This window comes from Paroedura picta, chromosome 10, assembly GCF_049243985.1.
Source record: "Paroedura picta isolate Pp20150507F chromosome 10, Ppicta_v3.0, whole genome shotgun sequence".
Classification (NCBI taxonomy): domain Eukaryota; kingdom Metazoa; phylum Chordata; class Lepidosauria; order Squamata; family Gekkonidae; genus Paroedura; species Paroedura picta.
In genome coordinates, this window is record NC_135378.1 from 30,801,137 (window position 1) to 30,813,517 (window position 12,381).

Consider the following 12,381-nt stretch of genomic DNA (forward strand, 5'->3'; position numbering starts at 1 on the left):
CTACATAACACGGTGTGATGTGCTCTTAAACCCCGTTTTCTGACTGTTTTATGGGATTTCTTTTAAAAGGCTGCTCAGTGGTGGCTGCATACTGCTTTCGTGTCTCTCACTTGTGTTTTCCGTGCTTGTTTTTAATAGTTCCTATTGTTTTTGTGTGATGTTGATGGCATTGACTTTCCTTGTGAGCTGCCTCGAGCGAGTGTCCAGAAAGGTAATATAGAAAGTCTCTAGCTAAAGAAACAGGAGGCAGAATCCATAGCGAAGTTATCTCGTTGTGTCTCGAGATCAGGGAGGTGATTTGGGAAGGAGGGGTGTAGATTCCTTAAACGCCCCCTCGGTCCGATATTAGAAGCCAGGTTTTTTTGGGGGGGGGGGGAGTCAAATCGGAGCTGATCCACAGCGCAAGAGCTGTCCACGGGTATTCTGCCTGCTTCAGCCTCACCACCCTGGCATTCCTGGTGTTCTGCCATCCACATACTCGCCAGGGCCGAAATCTGACGAGAACGGGCAAGCCTAGTCTATCCAGGTCAGGGTTAAGCCAGGTCAGACTCGAAATCAAATCCGTCAGACCTCGGAAGCCAAGCAGGGTTGGCTCCGGCTGGCATTTGGGGTGCGAGGCTGCCAAGGAAGTCCGGGGTTGGCAATGGCCAGCCACCCCTCAAGGGCTCCTTCCCGGAAAGCCCAGCTGGGTCGCCCCACACGGCCTGCGATGTGATGCCGCTGCACACACCAAGCGCAAGGGCTGGGGCCACAGGTGGAATGGAATCTCCTTGCCGGGGCGCGTGGGCTCTTCCTCCGTCTCTCTCCTGAATGCGGGGTGGGGGTTAGGGTGGGGTATGCCCCCCCGCCCGGGCCTCCCCAGCGCAGCCCCCGCCTCGCTCCCTGGCCAGGCCTGACCTGGCCTCCTCCCCTGGCGGCCTCATTGTTGTCACAAGACGGTGGATTAGCGCATTGCTGGCATAGCTGCCTGTTTACCGCCCCGTAAACACTTTCTAATGGACTCCTAATCGCGTTCGAATAGCCCCAGCGCCGGCCTCGGCCACAATCCCGAAAGCTTTCGTGGCCGCGCGTAAATCCCGCGCGGAAGACCGAGTCCCCCCGACCCCGCCGTCCTGCCCGGGCCGAGCTGCCACCGGGAAGCGCCGGCTGGCTCTCCGCGCCTCCTCCTCCTCTCCCCGCTCGGAGTCCGCCGTGAGGTTCGGCCCGCAGCCGCGGTGGTTTTCCTTGGCACCGGCCTGGCGTCCAACCCATTTCCCCACCGCCGCCGCCACCTCTGTGGAAGGCAGCTTGGCTCGCCGTCGAAGTTCTCCGCGCAAATGGCCGACTCTGTCCCCTTGGGACGACCGCCGCAGTCCCGAGAAATGGGGGTCGGGGGATCGGGGCCGGTGGGGGAACTCGGAGCAGGCAGAGAATCTAGTTCCTGGTGCGGAGCTCTCCGCCTCCGTGACCCCGGTCCTCTTGCCACCCCCCAAGGGCCAATGTCCTGGTCTTGTCAAGTCGGTCACGTTCTGCCGCGAGTCCCCACGGAGCACAAAGGCCTCGCGCGAGACCGAAGAACCCCCGACGAAGGGCAGCATGGCCGGCGACCCAAAGCCTGTCCAGCAAAGCAAGGCCAAGGTGATTCGGGTGGAGGAGAGCTTGAGGCAAAGGTTCCTTCCGATCCGAGCTCAGCAGGCTACGGGAGAAGAGCCGACAGCTTTTTGAAAAAAGGCGGGGAGGCACAAGCTTCCCGTGGACTGCCTGGTCCCACCACCCTCTCCATAAACCCCGGAAAGGGCTTCCTCGGGAGTGAAATCATGGCTTTAGGAAAACAATAAGGCTTTCCCCCTTATGCATGTCCCATTAAAACCTGAAAGGGGGGGCGGATTTATTTTCTGCATGGACAATGTATATGCCTTTGTCCCCAAGGGTGACCTGCCGATCTCCTCTGCTCCATTTTCACCTCACCATAACCAGGGGAGATAGAGACAGTTTGTTGTAGTGGTTACTAGCGGCAGCCTCTAATCTGGAGAACCGGATTTGATTCCCTCTCCTTCTCCACATGCAGCTAAAATGGGTGACTTGAGTCCAGTCTCAGTTCTCACAGAGCTCTCTCAGCCTCGCCTACCTCCCAGGAGGTGAGGAGAGGAAGGGTCGCTGGTTGTAAGCCCCTTCGAGATTCTTTCCGGTAGTAAAAAGCCAGATAAGAAGAAGCCAGCTTTTCTTTTTCTAGATTCAGGAGAGTAGCCGTGTTGGTCTGAAGCGGCAGTGTGAGTCCAGTGGCAACTTAAGATCAACCAGGTTTTATTCAAAGGATAAGCATTCGTGTGGATGCACACTTCTTCAGATACATTGTTGTGCCTGATGAAGTGCGCATGCACTCTGCCCCTTGAATAAAAGGTCGCTGGGCTTCATTGGATTCACACTGGTTGAAAAGAGCGAGCGACTGGCCACAGCAGGGTCATCCGGCAAGCTTCCGTGGGCGGAGGAGGGATTCGAACTTGGGTCTCACTAGCCGCTCCAGAGCATCAGGTATATACTGCGCCTGAACTTCCACCCACATCTTTGTTTGCTGACCTTCCACTTTAAAAAAGGGGATGGAAGGGATCCATTTTTCCAACACCCCCTGGGAGTCTCTTTGGGGCCCCTGTCTTTTAGAAGGGACTCTGTGTCTCGATCCTGCGAGTGCTTATTCGGAAGTAGGTCCTGCTGGATTCAAGGGGATGCTCTGGTGAGCCGCGGTGTGCAGGATCCTCTTGGTTTCTCCTCCCGCTTAGTTCTGGTTTCATTGCGGGGAGGTGGGGGGGGGGAGGTTGCGTGTTCCAGACGACTTGTGACTGCCCCGGGCCCAAGTCGAGCGGAACTAGATCCGAGCTCTAATCTCGACAAGGAGGCGGACCATCATCCCTCCATTAACTCCATACACCGCTTCTTAAACTCCCATGAAACAGGTCATTGGAGAATCGCCTAATATGCTGAGAAACAGCTCGTCTCGCCCCTAATGAAATCTGAAATGCTCAGGAATCGCCGAGCGCGCCTTTTCGCTGCATAGTCAATTTCCCTCGGTTAGATCGCCTGGGCGAACTTGGTGGAGATCAAAGCAGCGCCCTTCCGGCCGGCCGGCGATTTCTCTTTCCATTAAAGATTTTTTAAAGGGGAGGAGGGCAGTGCGGGGATCTCTAGAAAGGGCTGGACTCGAAACTCTTCTGCTTGTGCCCAGAACCGTCCAGTGGGGTTTAAGGCTCATGGCCCGTTGCATTAATGGTCAGTTCGGCAAGACCACCCACCCCTACTATATTCAAAAAAGAAAGGTGGGAACCGGCCCCAGGTGCCCGCTTTTGACTACTCAAAGGAGTCTCAAAGCGGCTTACAGATATTTTCCCCTTCCTCTCCCGGCAACAGCCACCTTGTGAGGTAGAAGGGGCTGAGAGAGCTCCGAGAGAACTGTTCTGCAAGGGGCACTAATGATTTTTACACCCATCGCCTAAACAGGCGGACTTTTGCTTTTGCTAGAGAATAAACGCCAGCTGGACTCAAGGCGCCTACTTTCCCCTTGAGAGGGACACTTCGGAAGGTGAGACGATGCAGGCTTGTTGCCGCGTTGGTTCGTAGCACCAGGACAAAATTCGAGTCCAGGAGCACCTTGGAGTCCAACACGTTTTTATTTCAGTGATTACCTTTGGGATGCTCGCGCATTTCTTCAGATATAATGGCTTGTTCTCTTGCCTTTCCACGGGATAGGCTTGGAGGGCCAGCCTAACAACTCTTCCGGGCTTCCTTTATTCAGAGGTCAATCCTGTTTAGCTCAACGGCGCTGTAACTCCCGTTGAGTAGGACTGCAGCACTGTGGAATGACTGGGAGGGAAAGGCAAAGCTTCGCCCTTTGGGCTGAGCGGCCGGCCCGCGGCTGGTTTCAAAGGGTCGCCGTCCAGCAAGCGAGCGGACGCCGGCCTTTCCAAGCGCGCACCCAAAAGGAGGCGTCGCACCCTTTAGAGTTCAGCCGAAGGGGGTACAGTCTAGACGGGGTCCTCCGTCCCCCTCCTAGCACAAGGCCCTGAGAGCCAGCCTGGTGTCACGGTTAAGAGCCGGCGGACTTTAACCTGGACTTTAACCTGGAGAACCGCGTTTCAGTCCCTACGCCTCCTCCACATGCAGCCAGCTGGGTGACCTTGGGCCAGTCCGTTCTCCCAGAGAACGGACTTGCAGGGCAGACCGCTCAGAACTCTCCCGGCCACAGCCACCCCGAGAGAGGAAGGGGAAAGTGTTTGGGAGCCGCTTTGGGACACCTCTTAGTAGTGAAAAGCCAGGTGTCTTTTTTTAAACCCCTCTCCTCCGTCCTCCCGGGGGCTGCCTCGTTTCGCCACTCCCCTCAGGACGCTTAAAAGAGTTTCGCCTCGAGGCAAATCCCAGCGGCCTCCTCCTTCGCTTTCTCCTCCCGCCCAGCTCTTAACCACACTTGCCAAATGGTCCCAACAAGCCTCTGCCCCTGGAGGGGAGGGCGAGTCCCGGCCCGGTCGGCGTGTGAAGCATTTGACGCGGATCACGGATGGCAAACGTGGGACTTGAGGGGTTCGACGCGAAACTTCGCGGGCTCGGAAGGGAATCCGGAGCGGGAAACGAGAAGCCTTTTCTCTTACAAAACCGCTGTTCGGCCTTAGTAGGCTCCGGGGACTGGAGGGGCAGAGAACAACAGTGCTCAGAGTGTTTCTAAAGGCGTGAGGTTTGTTTAGGGGTTGTTGTTGTTTTTGGGGTTGTCCCCTTGAACCGGAGCCGTCTAAGCCGGCAGGGACCTCCGTGGGGTTCTAAGGCCCACTCAGGGAACTGTCGGCATAGACTGCGTCGGGAGAAGAAGTCCAGGCGCCCTAATGGCAAGAGCCGCTCCCCCGTCCTAGGCTGAGGCTGACGTTTTGGGCTGTATGTTGGCAACCGCGAAGCAGGAGCAGGAGTCCGGCGGTGGCGCGAACGGACTGGGCTGAGCGGTCCAGGCCAGGACGGAAGGAGGGAAGGGCGTCCCAGGGGAATGCGCTCAATGCTCACACCCCCCCCCCACGCCCGCCCCGCAACGCCTCCGCCCTCGCTCCCCCTCCCGTCCCCCGCCCGGGCTCCCGAAGACGCTGGAGACGCGCGTCGGCTCTCCCGCATCACGTGTGGAGGAGCTGCTACAAATCCCCGCGCCCCAAGTCGCCGGAGAAGGGGGGGGGAGAGATCCAGGGGAGGTCGTCGGAGAAGGAGGCGGGCGGGAGGGCGAGCGGGGCGGGAGGGGGCGGGAGGGAAGTCCGGGGGGTGCTCGGAGGGCCAGCCCTCTGCGGAGCCCCCCTTTGTTCGGCGCGCAGACATAAGGGCCTTCCAGGCCGGCGGCCGGGCTTCGGCAGAAGCGCCTGGGGCCCCGAGGGACGGACGCACGGAGGGACGCGCCGCCGGGCCATGTCGCGCTCCTTCTATGTGGACTCGCTCATCGTCAAGGACTCGGCGGCGGCGCGGCCGGAGCCCCCCGCGCCGCCGCCCCCTCCGCCTCCGCCGCCCGGGCCGGACTTCCTCCTCCCGCTGGGCGTGCCCGCGCCCCTGGTCCTGTCGGTGGCCGGCCGGCCCGCCTGCCCGTCGCGCAAGAGCGGCACCTTCTGCGTCTGCCCGCTCTGCGTCTCTTCGCACCTGCATGCCTCGGCCCGCGCCGGAGCGGCCGGGGGAGCCGCCGGAGGAGGAGGAGGAGGAGGCGCGGCGGCGGCCGCCATCCCCCTGCTCAAGGGCCACTTCCCTCCCGTCGGGGCGGGCGGCGGCGGCGGAGAAGCCCACTATTGCCCGCGGATGGCCCTTGCCCAGCAGCCGCCTGCCCCGCAGCACCAGCAGGCAGCCGCGGCGGCGGCACATGCGCTGGGCCACCCACCCGTCTGCGCGGCCGCCGCCTACAGCATGAGCGACCCTCGGCGATTCCACTGCCTCGGCATGGGTAGGACCTTCCGCCGCCCCCTTCGCCCTCCCCCGCGACCTTCCTGGCGGCGGGCTCAGCCGGGTGGGGCGGGCGGGCGGGCGGGGCGAGGGGCAGAGGGACAGGTGAGTCGGGACCGGGGCATCCCGCTGAAAGCCCCAGTCCTCTCCGCCCAGTAAGTTACGATTTCGAGTCCTTGGCGCGACAGGTGTAGGGATCCAGGGAGGAAGGAAAATTGCCCCGCGTTCCCCTCTCCTGCAAAGAACCTCTTCGGTGGGTTCCCAGCGAGGGCCCTATAGGCAGCGCAACTGCAGTCCTCCCAGTTTAAGTGTAGCCCCGGCGGTTTCTTTGGGCTTGCTCCATTGCCATACAGGTGGAGAAGGCGCTGCTAGAGTAACCCCATTGCTTTCTGTAAGACTGCCTTTTATGCCGTTAAAGGTAATCTCTCTAGCTGTATGACTGTCTCCCTGCCACCCCTCGGCCAGGGGCAGGGAGAGCAAAGGCGACTGGTGAGTCAGGATGGAGCCAGGAAGTGCATCTCTCTGGCCGCATCTTGTCTGCTGCTGGAGGAATCAAAGTCCAGGCCTGGAAGCACGCACTGGCTCCAGAAAAGATGGGCACTCTTCTGCTCCAAACCGGGTCTTCCTCTAGGATGATCTTTCACCCAGACTTCAGGGGCAATCCTAAAACAGGTTCTTGAGATTACAGCCTTTTGAATGGACCCTAGTAGGATTCAGGGTAGACTTTCTAAATCTGACTTTCACTGGAACTCTGGGATCTTCAGAGAATTGGGTTCCCCAGAATCAATGGTCCTAGATTTTGCCTTGATGTGTAAAACTGCGATAATGTTGCAGTTCAGGTGTAGGATACATTTCAGATGGGTGGCTGGGTTGGTTTGAAGCAGCAGAACAAAATTTGAGCTCAGGAGCACTTTTAAGACTAAATAACTTTTATTGAAGATATAACCATTCCTGTGCAGGGACCCTTGGTATTCTCCTTGCACACAAAAGCTTGTATCTTGAATCAATCTGTGCCCTTAAAGGTGCCCTTGGACTCAGACTTGGTTCCATGTAGTAGGCCCGGCCTAAACCAGTGTCTGAGGAACTTTGGAACCAGTGTCCCATTGCTCAGTGGGATTTCATAACAGGTCCAAGCTTCAGTCTTGAGTGGCGTAGTGGTTATGAGCTGCAGCTTCTAATCAAGTGAGCTGGGTTTGATTCCCCCGCTTCTCCTCTACATGTAGCCAGCTGGGTGACCTTGGGATCATCACAGCATTGATAAAACTGTTCTGACTGAGCAGGAATATCAAGGCTCTCTCAGCCCCACCTCCCTCACAGGGTATCTATTGTGGGGAGAGGAAAGGGAAGGCAATTGGAAGCCGTTTGAGACTCCTGGTAGAGAAAAGTGGCATATAAGAACCAACTCAACTTTGATTCCCCATTCCTCCTCCACATGCAGCCAGCTGGGTGACTTTCGGCTAGTCACAATCCTGATAGTTCTGTTCTCACAAAGTAGTCCTGCCAGAGCTCTCTCAGCCCCATCTGCCTCACAAGCTGGCTGTTGTGGGGAAAAGAAGGGAAGGGGATTGTAAGCTGCTTTGAGACTCCTTTGGATAGTGAAAAGTGGGGTATAAAACCCAACTCCTTCTTCTACCCTTGCCAACCAGAGGTGCCAAGACTGACTTTGGACCATTCGTCTGGCTCAGCTAAAGGCAGCTTCTTGAGTTCATGCTTCCTATTTTACTTTGGAGAGCCAGTGTGGGATAAGAGCAGCTGACTCTAAGCTGAAGAACTGGGCTCGATTCCCCACTCCTCCTCCACATTCAGCCAGATGGGTGAACTCTGGACAGTTCTCTTAGAACTGTTCTCCCTGAGCAGTAATATCAGGGCTCTCTCCGCCCCACCTGCCTCACAAGGTGTCTGTTGTGGGGAGGGGAAGGGAAAGGTGTTTGTGAGCTGCTTTCTGACTCCTTGGGGAGAGAAAAGCGGGGAGTATATATAAAACCAGTTCTTCTTCATGTGTAGTGCACCTTTCTCGCTGAGACTGAAGGCGAATGTGACTGAAAGGAAACAGCGAGTCAGTGCGGAGAGTGCAGCAGGGCTGATGAAATTAGAATTAGGAGCTTTTGGGAGTTTCAAAGAGCACTTCTTCACCTGTTGAAAACAGAGTGTTGTTTGTTTTGATTTTCAATCCTGCATCCGCAGCAAGTTTCAGACAGACTTTCAGCATCCCCAAGAAGGGGAAATATCGGCCCAGCTGCCAAGCCTGTAGACCAGGGGTAGTCAAACTGCGGCCCTCCAGATGTCCATGGACTACAATTCCCAGGAGCCCCCTGCCAGCATTCGCTCATCATTCGCTGGCAGGGGGCTCCTGGGAATTGTAGTCCATGGACATCTGGAGGGCCGCAGTTTGACTACCCCTGCTGTAGACGGTGTGGTGGTGGTGGGGAGGCTGCGGTTGAGAGGCAGGCGCTTCTCTTGGGCACTTCCAGCACTGATCACTCCGGCTAGTCAACAGTCCTCATGATTGCAGAGAGCAGAGCATGGGCCCAGGCATCGCTTGGAGCATCTAGCTGATCTTCCCCTGTGCTTCTTGAGAGCCAGCTTGGGGTGGTGGTTCAGAGCGGTGGCCTTCATTCCCTTTCTTCCACATGCAGCCAGCGGGGTGACCTTGGGTCAGTCACAGTTCTCTCAGAGCTCTCTCAACCTCACCTACTTCACAAGGTCTCTGTTGTGGGGAAAGGAAGGGAAGGCGATGGGAAGGCGTGTTGGGACTCCTTCGGGTAGTAAAAAGTGGGGTACCAAAAAACAACAACAGCCCAGCTCTTCAGCTGCTGCTGCTTCTTCCCGTCCTTCTTAACGGGGGCTCCTTCTTCTTCGTCTCCTCCCCTGCAGGCGGTGCCGACAGCGGCCAGCTGGCCAACGGCAAGCGGATGCGCACGGCCTTCACCAGCACGCAGCTGCTGGAGCTGGAGCGGGAGTTCTCCTCGAACATGTACCTGTCCCGCTTGCGGCGGATCGAGATCGCCACGTACCTCAACCTGTCCGAGAAGCAGGTGAAGATCTGGTTCCAGAACCGGCGGGTGAAGCACAAGAAGGAAGGCAAGGGCGGCCAGAGGAACACGCACGGCGGCTGCAGCTGCTCCGGCAACGCGGGCCGGCTCCCCCGCTCCGAGGACGAGGAGTCTCTGTCGCCCGCCTCGCCCAGCGAGGAGAAGGAGATCTCGCCCTTGTGAGCCGCTCCCGCGGGCCCTGGGAGCACGCCGCTCAGCACGCTCAGGAGCGCCAGGCGGCTGAATGGCCAGACGGAAGGCTCCCATAAAACGGGACAGAAGTAACAAAGCTGTTGCAACTCTGGGTTCGCCCGACACCCCTCCCGAAATCAATGCAAGTTGTTGGCAACTCCTGTGAGGGGAATACCTTGTCCATCTCTTTCCCCTCCCCAAGGTCTTAGTTCCGGGCTGGGGGGGGGGCGGTTGTCACCCCTGGGGGGGAGGGAGAGTCTAGAAAGTGAAACATGGAGCTGCCTAAAACTCTCTCTTTCCCCCCTTTACAAAAAGAAAGACACCAAATTAGGGTAGTTCAGATGCTCTGGTTTGTCTGTGAATAGTTTTATATTAAATTTATATTTATATTTATTTAAATAAAAGTGAGTCAGACAAGAAGTGAGAGAACACTTTTGTATTTCAAAGGGCAAACTGAAGATGAACCTTCTGCGAATTTTTTTTAAAGGGCTTCCCTTTGTCTAAAAGGGGAACAGGATTATATTGAGGCAGTTTTGACTCTGCTTCTGCTAAGAACTCCTATTGGATTCCTGTTCATGATTCAGAAGCAAGTCGTTGAAGTTTGGGTGTTTATCATGACTCTAAGCACCCTGCATGACACTATGGAGGAACCTCCCCCCCCCCAAAAAAAATGTTGGTACACACTGCTAACCAGAAGTGCCACCTTGGTCTGAAGCAAAAGAACAAAGTTTGAGCCCAGGGGCACTGGACCCACCGAGTTTAATTTGGAGCATAAGCTTTTTTGCAAGCACACTTCATCAGATATTGAAGAAATGTGCATGCCCAGGAAAGCTTATACGCAGAATTAGACTTCCTTGGTCTTAAAGGTCCCCTTGGACTCAAAGCAATCCAGAATATTTGCTACAATATGGTGAGGACTAGCTCAAGATCCCTCTTGTATGCATCCTTTCACATGTCTCAGGATCCAAGAGAAGCTAGGTGTTCCTCTGGAAATCAGCCAGCAGTATGCTGAAAGGACATGAACTTTTGTCTATCCCTTCTTTAAGTTGCATGCAAAAAAAAAATGTATCAAGAGGAGGAGCTCTGGTGTGGAAGCAAGTTTCACTGCTGAGGAGGGTGCTTTTCTGACATGTTGAGGCCTAGGTGCCAGTCCTCTTGAAATGGACTGAGTTTCAACCAGGTAGATCCACATGGTGTTCAACCAGGTAGACCCACAACACCCAAGCAGGGACTTGAAGGGAGGTCACAACCATGTTTCTCAGGGGTGAGGTTCTAGCACTTGATATCATCTGCATTCTTGACCTCTAATTTGGTTTAATAAAATAGTGTAATCTGGAATCATTTGAACAAAGGGGGAATTCTTGCATGGAAGCCGTTGTAAACATGGATCCACGCTGTCCTTGACAGTGTGCCTTGTGAAACACTTCAGATGAACATTTAACCAAGTTTGCTTCTATAAATGTATCCTTAGCAGGCTATTGCAACCATTGGATTTTAGGCCATTCTTGTCTGTTTGCATAACCCCAAGTATTCTGATTTCACCATCTACACTGATACAGTGCACCTGAATTTAATATGTTTCAGTTACTTGTGACTTGCATTGAGAGGCCCTGAGTACATCCCTCTGAAAGTAATGAAGGCACCCATGAGAACAGTGCTTCCTTTATTATATTCTGTAGGACAGGGCACAGCAGTTCATGTACTCTTGATGTGGCCCATATGTATAAAGAGGTGGAGATACACACACACAGAAACACACACATACACACAGAGATTGCTTTGCACTCTGCAAACAATTTCAAATGTAACTAAATAAGCTTTGGAACCAGTTCTACCCTCCAAAACTGTCCAAGGAAGGTCTACACAACCTGCATAAAGGTAGGAAAACTCTTCAGTAGACTTATTCATCTAGTGCCATTGTGCAATACAACTCCAGAAGTGGTGAGTGGGATGCAGTTATTGACTTAATCTCTTCACACAGGATCTCTGTTGACATTGCAAATTTTACAGCAAACATTCATGTCTATGAAACAGGGACTGTGGTTCTGCAGCAGAGCAACTGCACTGCACGCAGATGGTTGACAGGTTCAACCCCAATACCTGTCAGAGGAGGGCATAATGACCAGTGGTCTGGCTCAGAAGAGGTCAGCGTAAAGTGTTCATACCATATGACAACATGGGTCTCTTGCCACATGTGGAAAATCAGGGGGTAGGAAAGATTCCTGAGAGTCAATGCCAGACCAAGTGGACAATGTTCATCTAGATGGCCCGTTCCTCTGAGCTGGTAGGCATCAAGTGGCTTCCTATACTGAGTTCCCTCTTCTGTTTGTTATTAAATGGGCTGATTGATAATTTCAGTTTTTCTAAGGCTGGCATGAGTTAAATAGTAACTTGAAAGCAGTGTATGCTAGAAATCACTGTAGGGCATTTTTGCACACACTAAATAATGCACTGTCAATCTACTTTCCATGCCCTTTACAACTGGATTTTACTGTGTGAAGTGGCAAAACCCACTTGCCAAAGAATTGCGTTATTCAGCATGCATGAAAGCACCCCGTACGTTAAACATCGTACTTATGACTGTAAAACACCTGCGTAAATATGGAAGCAGGCAGTAGTGAAAGGAATAAAAATAAAATTGCATGTGGTAAATCACGCAAGTAGAGGTTTTGTGGGGAAGTCATACACTGCATTCAGAGCCCATGGACTTCTTAATAATTGCCTCCATGGACGCTTTGAGACAAACACTGGTCTAGATATGTTTTATTTTAGCTTTATTTCAAATAATGGTAGTAAAAAGAAGAAGAAGAAGAAGAAGAAGAAGAGTTGGTTCTTATATGCCGCTTTTCCCTACCCGAAGGAGGCTCAGAGCGGCTTACAGTCGCCTTCCCATTCCTCTCCCCACAACAGACACCCTATTTGGTAGGTGAGGCTGAGAGAGCCCTGATGTCACTGCCTGGTCAGAACAGTTTTATCAGTGCCATGGCGAGCCCAAGGTCACCCAGCTGGTTGCATGTGGGGGAGTGCAGAATCGAACCCGGCATGCCAGATTAGAAGTCCGCACTCCTAACCATTACACCAAACTGGCACGTTAAGTAAAGAGTGAGTGCATTATTACTTATAGACTTAATGTAGCATTTACCCCCAAAATGTTGAAGGTCACACTTTGGACAATCCCCTGGAGGATTCTCATACTCAAAGAGACATCTCTCTGAAAAGGCAGAGGTGAACAGGG

General features: G+C 54.4%; 1 protein-coding gene across 1 annotated transcript; it reads left to right on the forward strand.

Annotated features, from left to right (window-relative positions):
- Positions 1 to 5,290: 5,290 nt before the first annotated feature.
- GSX2 (GS homeobox 2) lies at positions 5,291 to 11,939 on the forward strand. Its single transcript, XM_077301970.1, has 2 exons — positions 5,291 to 5,923; positions 8,797 to 11,939. The coding sequence occupies exons 1-2, from the start codon at positions 5,404 to 5,406 to the stop codon at positions 9,135 to 9,137; spliced, it is 861 nt and encodes a 286-aa protein (XP_077158085.1). The 5' UTR covers positions 5,291 to 5,403; the 3' UTR covers positions 9,138 to 11,939.
- The last annotated feature ends 442 nt before the right edge of the window (positions 11,940 to 12,381 follow it).